Source organism: Heteronotia binoei, chromosome 13, assembly GCF_032191835.1.
Source record: "Heteronotia binoei isolate CCM8104 ecotype False Entrance Well chromosome 13, APGP_CSIRO_Hbin_v1, whole genome shotgun sequence".
Lineage (NCBI taxonomy): Eukaryota > Metazoa > Chordata > Lepidosauria > Squamata > Gekkonidae > Heteronotia > Heteronotia binoei.
The window spans coordinates 18,178,825-18,186,886 of NC_083235.1; the positions used below are offsets into that span (position 1 = coordinate 18,178,825).

At 43.7% G+C, this 8,062-nt stretch overlaps 1 protein-coding gene across 1 annotated transcript; it reads left to right on the plus strand.

Annotated features, from left to right (window-relative positions):
• Nucleotides 1-2,607: 2,607 nt before the first annotated feature.
• On the plus strand, nt 2,608-3,552 carry LOC132581394 (olfactory receptor 13H1-like). Its single transcript, XM_060252626.1, has one exon. It carries the CDS (start codon nt 2,620-2,622, stop codon nt 3,550-3,552), a length of 933 nt encoding a protein of 310 aa, XP_060108609.1. The 5' UTR covers nt 2,608-2,619.
• Nucleotides 3,553-8,062: the final 4,510 nt, after the last annotated feature.

Below are 8,062 nucleotides of genomic sequence, written 5' to 3' on the forward strand. Positions count from 1 at the left end.
ACTAGAAAATTGATCCTTTTGTTGATGAACAAAAGTCAGATTCTGATTATAAGCGCTTAGTAGCCAGGCCAAATTTACCAGTGGTGTGATATCTATTTTACCTTTGGTTTGTAATGACCTATGGCTAAATACAAATACATGCTTTCACCAGGGCAACCAAGGTCATAACATTTCAGAGTGTCCCAGGGTCTTATCTTCTATTATGTATAGTTATCAAAAACCAAATAGTCCTCTAACACAAATGTTGAGACAGTTTCTCTTTGCAGTAAAAAAAAAAAAACCCTTTCAAGCATGTGCACTTTCATCAATGATAAAACTAAAAATGAGAAAATAATAAATCCCGCATCCATTTAGCTTGGCTTGGCTTCGGGGGGCATGACCTAATATGCAGATTAGTCCCTGATGGGCTTTTTCTACAAAAAAAAAGCCTGTGTGGAAACAATGGTGATGTGGAGGTGTGGCCTAATATGCAAATGAGTTCCTGCTGGGCTTTTTCTACAAAAAAAGTCCTGCTCTCAATAGATCATGATCCTACATACCAATGGTTATTCATATTTGTTTATTTATTAAAACATTTATATCTTGACTTTGTTCTTGGTTCAAGGTGGCTTACAATGGTTCACAAAACATCCACAGGTATCATTGCTTTCATTTAATCACTGAGGACAACTTTGTTTCGCTCAACTACCTGTGAATATCTGCCAACATACACACTTACTTCTTCTTGGAGCCCATGTACTCCTCCCCCAAAGTGTGCCTTTCCTATATTAAAAAGCACAGTCCCAGCTTTCCTCTCCTTAATGGGAGAAGGAAGTGCTTTGGAGGAACCAAATGGCATCCTCCAATCAGGTCTGTGGTATTGTTCTTCCTCCTCACCCTCACTCATTCAGTTGCTCCCAGGACTGCAAAGTTTTAAACTCTGTGATCAGTGAACAAAAATAGCATTCTCATAAGAAGAGGGTTTAATCTAGTTGCCCGGCCTTAAGGAATGAAAATGATATCCTAAAGAGCAAATGGATATGTCACCCCAGCCTCTGCTCATTTCAGTCACCAAAACTCTCTTCTACAAGTTTGTCCTTTGAGCAGCTGAATAAGCTTTGGGTTGGGTCTACCGTAGAGGTTACTTAACAGCCAGTTTGTTGTTGAATCAGCCCCAGGCTTGCTTGTTTTGCTCTAATTAGACCTGCCATGATGAAGCCAAAGATTCATAAACCACTAGAGAATACAGCTAATTTAGAAATCAAACCTGGTTGTAGATGACTGGAAGAGATGCCTGGATATAGTGAAGCAGAGTCCAGTTCTGAGATTTATCTCTTGAAAGGAGCCATGTAGATATTCCTGTTTAGGATTCAAGTGGGGGGGTTTTTTTGAGGTACTGTGTCTTCTGTCACCCATTACATTTCCCTTCTTGGACAGAGTTTGCTGAAAGATAAATTAATTGAATCATCTCAAAGGCTGAGAAGAACAGGGCTCTTTCTTGACCCCCATCCCAGTACTTATGTTGTATGTCTCACAAAGGATCGGACATACAGATCTTCTACTAGTAGTATTATCTGCTTTGGGCTTTTCAAATACCCACAGTTGGTTCAAGCCAGTATTTTAACAAGTCTTTCAATACAAACATCCCCAGTCTGTTACCATACAGAATGCTGCCAACTGTTCATGCAAGACAACTGAAATTGCTGCTATTTTTGTGAACACAGACTTTATACAATCATATGAGATTCTCAACTCAAGAGTATTTATGCCATTAAAGGTTCTGAATCTGAATCAGCGCAAGAGGAAACGGGTATAGTAAGCAAGGTAAGTAAACCATTGCAAAGTAAACCACTGCAAACCGTTGCAAAGCAAAGTATATTTTCAATGATTTACAATTATTGCTATACATTTTGTTCTACAGTTTTTAACAAGATGTTTTTTAGCGGCTGACATACAATAATGTGATGCAGGGGTATGTATGATTCGAGGCCCAGAGAGAACTCAGTTCAATCCTCAGTCTGACCTCACCCATGCAGTTATTGTGAGAATGAAATGAGGGAGTAGAAACTATGTGTGTTATTCTAAATGCCTTGGAAGAATCGATGTCTAGAAACATAAGAAGATGAAGAAGATATTGGATTTATATCCCGCCCTCCACTCCGAAGAGTCTCAGAGCGGCTCACAATCTCCTTTACCTTCCTCCCCCACAACAGACACCCTGTGAGGTGGGTGGGGCTGAGAGGGCTCTCACAGCAGCTGCCCTTTCAACGACAACCTCTGCCAGAGCCATGGCTGACCCAAGGCCATGCTAGCAGGTGCAAGTGCAGGAGTGGGGAATCAAACCCGGTTCTCCCAGATAAGAGTCCGCACACTTAACCACTACACCAAACTGGCTCACCACACCAAACTGGCTCATAGTAGGTAGATATACTTCAAGGTCAACTTACTTTTCAAGGACAATTGCTGATGTTCCACAAATGGACTTCCGTTGCCTTTTCCTAACATTTCACTGGCCTTCTCTGATCTACTGTGCCACTATCTGAACCACAATTCAGAAGCCCAGAGAATATCCAAGATGTGCTGTGTCCCAAGAAGTATGTTTCTATTTCTTTTACAGGGAACAAAACAGGAAAGGACCATATGGGGGATAGCAACACGACCGAGGTGAACGAGTTCATCTTGCTTGGGATTTCCGATAACCCCAGGGCTCAGATGGTGATGTTTGTGGTTTTTCTCATCTTCTACCTCCTCACACTATTCGGTAACAGCCTTCTCATTGCCCTAATCATTCTGAGTCCCCTTCTTCACACACCAATGTATTTCTTTCTTTGCAACCTATCCTTCTTGGACATGTTCTACACCACCTGCAGCATTCCTCAGATGCTGATTAACTGTTTCTTCCGCCGACCCACCATATCCTATACCCGATGCATAATTGGGATGTATGTCGGTCTCCTTCTCGGCATAGCAGAGTGTTTCTTGCTGGCTGTCATGGCGTATGACCGCTTTACCGCCGTATGCAACCCTTTGCATTACACTGTCATAATGAGTTGGAAAGTGTGTATCCAGTTGGCCGCCTTGACTTGGGGCAGTGCCATTGTGATGACTCTGATCCCTCGGCTGCTTCAACCCACTCAGTTTTGTGGCCACAACATCATCAACCACTTCACTTGTGAGCTACAGGTGTTCCTCAAGCTGGCTTGCTCAGATACACATGTGGCTGATATTGTCATCATGACCAACAGCTTTATTGTCCTTGTTGTGCCCTTCAGTTTCATCTTGGTGAGCTATGGGCGCATTGCCCAGGCTGTGATGCGCATGCACTCAGCCAAGGGACGAGGCAAGGCTTTTTCAACCTGTGGGTCCCATCTGGTGGTGGTCAGCATCTTCTATGGATCAGCCCTCTCCATGTACTTGCGGCCTCAAGGCAAAACCATCTCTGACCTTGACAAAATTGTCTACCTGGTTTATGGAGTGGTGACCCCAATGCTCAACCCTTTGATTTACAGCCTTAGAAATAAAGATGTGAAAGGAGCCTTTTGGAGAGTGCTTGGGAAGAAAATGCCTGAATGAAGAATTTGCCCTCCACCTCTCTGTCCAGTCATCCCCTCCACGATAAAACACTTTCCTTCATTTCTCCTTCCTTCCTTTTCCTCTTTCCTTTTGTCAATCAGATTTTCTACTTTGTTTCGTCAAACCTTTCTTTATTTTCCCACCCATCTTTCTTTCCTTCCAAATCACAGAAATTAGGACCACTCCTGAAAGTTGTACTGGTTTTACAAAACCTAGTTTACTTATTATAAAAATATTAGATGATTTTTCATTTTTGAAAATGTGCTCCGAGTGCCCTTCAAGTAGGGAATTTGTGGAGATTTGGGGACAGAAGTAAGGGAGAGAGTTTAGCGAGAGGGGAAGGAGATCAGAAAGGATATAATATAAGAGCATCCATCCTCTGAAGCTGTCATTTCCTGATTTCTGTTGTGTAGAGACTGGGGATAACTGACAGCAACATCTGGAGGGAGGCAATCCTAGATTTTGAGAAGGAAGTTATATGGACATGCCCAGTCCCTGTGACCTGAGGGCACAGAGAGGAGTGTACAGAAGAAGGTATTCCAAACACTATGGAACTGAATGGATTGTCATATGTCATTGTGCGTAGTATAGCCAGGAGGTCCTAAGATTGTCTGATAGCCACAGAAATCTGTCCAGAATCAGAACTACTACAGGGCAAATGTCAGAGCAGAATCTGAGAGTTTTGGCTCTATCTCCCAGTCTTACTTGAAAGGTTAACCTTTGGCCAGTCACATAGTCTCCACCAAACCTACTTCACAGAGTTGTTGGGGCGGGGGGGGGGGAATGAACAGAGAATGATGTATGCCACTCCGTGCTCTTTAAAATGTGACAGATCATTTCTAGTCTGTTTGGCATTTGAATGCAAGAGATAGTGCCAGTACCAGGTTATTCTGACTGTGTAACCCATTTTCTCTACTGATGGTTTGTATTTTCTGCATATGGTCAAACAAGTTCAGAAGAAAACAGGATGCAAATGAAAATAAATGTGTTCAGTCGGTCTTCATCTTCTGATATTTCTTACTTCAAAGTGATGTTATTGCGCTCTATATAGCAACAAAACTGGCCTCTCTTTGTAACCTGTCCTTACATCTTCTTTTCCACAAGTTCAAGTATAGGTTGCGGTCAGATGAGCTGTTTGATCTGATGTTATTGTTGTTACCCTGCAGATTGAAAATGCACAATCAAACAGCATCATCCCTATCTCGCCCCACAGTAATCATTCACTCCTCTCCGATTGTGTGTTTTCCAACACCGGGGAGAGTCTAAGGTTTAAAGATGTCAGCTGTTTCACCCTGTATTTCCAGATGTCTGATTTTTCCATCGCAGTCTCAAGCCATATGGGAAGTTTGAACTTTTCCTTCCGTTTTTGTCAAATATTTTTTGAAGCAATTAGTGGTGTTTGCATCATCAGATCTTCACACAAGGGTTTTGAATCACTACTTGCATGATTGTTTGCTGCAATATTTTGTTGTGATAGGGAGCACATCATAGAATCATAGAGTTGGAAGGGACCTCCAGAGTCATCTAGTCCAACCCCCTGCACAATACAGGAAACTCACAAATACCTCCCCCTAAATTCACAGGATCTTCATTGCTAGCAGATGGCCATCTAGCCTCTGTTTAAAAACCTCCAAGGAAGGAGAGCCCACCACCTCCCAAGGAAGCCTGTTCCACTGAGGAACCACTCTAATGATCAGGAAGTTCTTCCTAATGTTGAGCCGGAAACTCTTTTGATTCAATTTCAACCCATCGGTTCTGGTCTAACCTTCTGGGGCCACATAAAACAATTCCACACTATCCTTTAGATGACAGCCTTTCAAGTACTTGAAGACGGTGATCGTATCACCTTTCAGCCATCTCCTCTCCAGGCTAAACATGCCCAGCTCCTTCAACCTTTCTTCATAGGACTTGGTCTCCAGACTGCTCTCCATTTTTGTCACCCTCCTCTGGACCTGTTCCAGCTTATCTATATCCTTCTTAAAATGTGGTGCCCAAAACTGATGGTGGGGTGGCTGTATTAGAGTGACAAATTCAAGAAAAAGAACCCTTTCTGCTGTTACTTGGGTTAGAAATAGTCCCTCTCGGCAGCCAGGATTCCACCCCCAGAACTTCAAGCCACTTCATAATATTGCTCTGGCAGGAAAGCTCTAAGGTGAGAGAAAAATGGGTGGGAAATGGGTGGGAAACGGAGTAAGATCAAGCAGGAAAGGGAGTGATTTCTCATTGAGAAATACAGCTGTACAGGAACTTTACTTACAAAATGACCGCTGGAAACGCCTATGCGATCTGGGAAATCTCCAGTTCGTTTCTGGAGATAGTCTAGCCCAACGCCCTCTTCACTCTGTTTCCTGCCTGGAGGAGAGGGCTGCCCATTGTCTCTTCAAGTAGCTCCATTAGCATCTTTTAAGAGGTAGCCCAGATGCTGCTGTAATGCCAGGGGCTAAATTCCTCCCTACCCCCTTTCAGTATCTGACCTTCCAGGGAACTGTTAGGGTTGATTTCCCTTAGAACTGACTGATTTTATCTTCTTGCAGTCCAAGGGACTCTCAAGAGTCTTCTCCAGCACCACAATTGGAAAGCATCTATTCTTCTGCGCTCAGGAAGGGTCAGGGGTTTCCCTTGGCCTGTCCTGTTAGTTCAGTTTGCCCCATGCCAGTTGATGCAAGTTAATAAAGTGGTCCTGTTTATACCCAGATTGTGTTTGTTGCCTCGTTATTTCGACTGGGGGGGCAAATACTTTGTATTTTTATTTATGTTTTTCTATCTTATTTCCCCTTCCCTTTTTTGCTTCTGTAACTCTGCATTTCCTACCCTTTTTATATTCAAATTTAATAAAAAAAAATTAAAACAAACTTCCACAAATTGTAAGGCAGTTTGTGGGGGTTCATGAAGAGCAGAAAATGGCACTAAGCCACTTAAACCTCTGCTTTTTTTCTCAGGGGTTAAAATTGCAGAAAACAGGGGTTAGAATTGCTCCAAACCATGTAACCTCCAGCTGTCTCATCCCCACAGAAATGACCCCTAAGAAGAACAATTCGAGAACCCCATCCTGGTCTTGCAAAAGAGAATTTACTTGATATACTTCTCACTTTTTCACTTTAAAAAAAATTAAGTGAATGCTCGTGCCAATGGGCTTAACATGTTGATAACGAGCGTCTTCACACTTCTGTTCTCCTTTGCCTTCATCCTTCTGACCTATGGGCACATTGGTCTAGCTGTCCTGCACATTCGCTCAGCTGAAGGCCGGGGCAAAGCTTGATCCACTTGTGGCTCTCATCTGGATTCCGTGGGCATCTTCTATAGCACCGCCATGGCTGCATACCTTAGGCCTCAGGACAAGACTTTCAGACAGGGAAAAAGTAGTGTCTATCTTTTATGGGTTGTGACCCCAATGCTCAACCCCTTGATCTGCAGGCTGAGGAACAGGGATGTGAAGGGAGCCTTTTGGAGGCTGATTGGGAGGAAAACAGAGAAGTAAACCACTTGTAGACTCATTGTCTATACCAAGGGTGGCCAAACATACTTCTCATAAGAGCCACACCGAATAAACCTCAGATGTTTGAGAGCCACAAAACATGAACATCAGATGTTTCTGAATCACAAGACAGGAAAGAAGGAGGGAGGAAGAGAGAGAGAGATGGAAATAAAGGAACTTTAAATGCATTCTCCAAGCCACCAGCTGCCTTGGCTTGGAGGAGTGGTTTAAAGAGAGAAATGTCTTCTCCAAACTGGTGATGGGGCGGTGGGGGCTTCGAGAGCCACACAATATGTGTGAAAGAGCCACAGTTCAGCTACCCCGGTCTATACTGATATCCTCTTAGAATGAATATGTCTAGCCATGTTTCTGTGTGTGGCTTCAATGAACATGGTATGTTATTAATATCACGTTATCAGTGTACATTAATTTTTGCATAATAAATATATACATGAATGAAGCAAATAGGTTTCCTTCTTTTTCTTGGTTGAAAGGCAAAACCCAATTTGTTGTCAGTGTTTGCAATAACTTTGCTGACACTGAATTCAGAGGTATTGCAAGGGCAAAAGGTACCCTTTGGGGAAGAAGCGGGGTGTGTGTGTGTGCAGATGCACTCTGAGTCATGAATTTCTGGCTTGGAGTGCATGCTCACAAGCCCTCTGCTTCTTCTCAAAAGGACTCAATGGGATCCTTTAAATGCTTTCAAGAAGAAGCGAGGATAGCACCCGCCCCTCTTCCTCCTGCAGGATCCAAAGGGCCCTCCAGATGACCAATGGGCCACATGCTCCCTGTCTATCAACTGAAGGACCCCTCACATCCTGTCAGAGGAGAGGGAGAGGAGCAGCTGCAGGTGGTCAGGGTTGGGGGCAGGACTTCTCCCCACATGACAGCTGCCTGGAGGTGCATTGGAGCCCCCAAAACCAGAGGAATCCCACTGGGACTAGGAGGATGGTAATCCTAGGAAGGCCTAGGCCTCTGCCCTGTTGTTGGCTCTCCAGACGAACTGGAAGGCCACTGTGTGAGACAAGATGCTGG

Coding starts and splice junctions, on each gene's coding strand:
- LOC132581394 (XM_060252626.1), top strand. CDS start 2,620: ATGGGGGATAGCAACACGACCGAGGTGAACGAGTTCATCTTGCTTGGG.